At 38.0% G+C, this 1,454-nt stretch overlaps 1 protein-coding gene across 1 annotated transcript; it reads left to right on the top strand.

Annotated features, from left to right (window-relative positions):
- The first annotated feature begins 709 nt into the window (after positions 1-709).
- On the top strand, positions 710-1,015 carry LOC149237211 (protein DETOXIFICATION 40-like). The gene has a single exon (XM_089369201.1). It carries the CDS (start codon positions 710-712, stop codon positions 1,013-1,015), a length of 306 nt encoding a protein of 101 aa, XP_089225327.1.
- The last annotated feature ends 439 nt before the right edge of the window (positions 1,016-1,454 follow it).

The raw sequence follows: 1,454 nt of genomic DNA, 5'->3' as shown, positions 1-1,454 counted from the left end.
TTAAATTAGGGGAATTAGTGATTGTCCTATCCCTCTCATAAATAACCTAAGGTAAAACAATTGCATTGGGAGACTCCGCCTATATTCAATTCCAATAATTTGGCATGTGAAGAAAAGCCATTTTCCGTATGCCATGGTTGTTCCGGCTATGCTGAGTTGGATTCAAGATACTAAACCACCAACGCTCAGGGCTAACACCTCGAACGAGGTCGTTTACAATGACATATTTACCGGAAAACCGTTCTGATTGCTGAGAAAGGGATGGTTCTTTACATAATGTGATTCTCGAAACGAACGGAATGCTTCTATTGACAATTCTGAATAGGATAGGCCGGAAAAATTACTCTGTTCACTTCTTGAAACCCCAGTCCATCCCTAAATAACTAGGTGTAAAATTATACAGTTAGAGTAAATAGTAATTTTTAAAAAGAGTTACGAATCAGTTCAAAAAATGATTCTTGATTTCCGCTAATTTGGAATAAGGATGCACAGATAGGCTTAACTGCTACTCAGAACGCGGGGGTGGAAGTTGAGTAATTACATTTCATCTTTTGGGCATCAGTATCTGATGCCATAGCCGGGTTCTCTACAACCATCGCATTGATAATGGGCAGCGACATGTTCAGGGAATAGATGCGCACAAACTTTTCACTTGCTCTGGATATACTTATATCCCTCGGCAGGGGAGAAATGGAAGAGTATTCTCTCAATGGAGACCGGTGAAGTGGAGGAGCATCTCCTTGTTGCTGGCAGTAGCGGCCATGTGGATGATATAAACCGTCTGGAACTGATTCTGTTGAATGCAGATAACCAGCCATGGGCGAAAATGATGAGAGATGCTCTGTTCTTGGGATCCAAACTGCTATGGGGACTTGCTTTACCATTAGTGGTGGTGTATGTGGTGAACTATATAATGAGCATGGCTACTCAGATCTTGGCTGGCCATCTTGGAAACCAGGAGCTCGCTGCTGCGTCTCTCGGAAACAATAAGATAAGTAACTTGCCACTTTCTTAAAGAAAAATATATGTATGTTTTATTTGGGTATGTTACAATATCTCTTTGAAGGATTTCTTATCAAATATAGATAATAAATGCATAATAGTATGCATAGAAGAATGTGAAAAATGTGTGGACTTAAAGGCTAAGAAAATAAGTAGTTTTTCTTATAAAGAAAAATATGTAGATCTTCTTAGAAAGACTACATGTGAGTCTTGGGTGTGAAATGTTGGGTCACATGCCATTTTTCTTGGAATAAAATCCTTGCTAATTAACCAAAATATAGCCAAAATATATTCTTGAGAAAAGATGATAAGGTATATGAACTTCCTGTTGACATAGTGTAAAAGTGGCCAAGTTTTCTTGAATTAAAATATGTGTTTTTATTTAATAAAGGTTTCTTGAAAAGGGGTACATGCTAATTGCATTGTGATACGAGCTAATCTCTAAGCTTTTT

The sequence above is a fragment of the Pinus tabuliformis genome, chromosome 8 (assembly GCF_031772625.1).
Source record: "Pinus tabuliformis cultivar Carrire ecotype Pingquan chromosome 8, CPIR1, whole genome shotgun sequence".
NCBI classification, from domain to species: domain Eukaryota; kingdom Viridiplantae; phylum Streptophyta; class Pinopsida; order Pinales; family Pinaceae; genus Pinus; species Pinus tabuliformis.
This window is presented reverse-complemented; position numbering and strand designations above follow the sequence as displayed.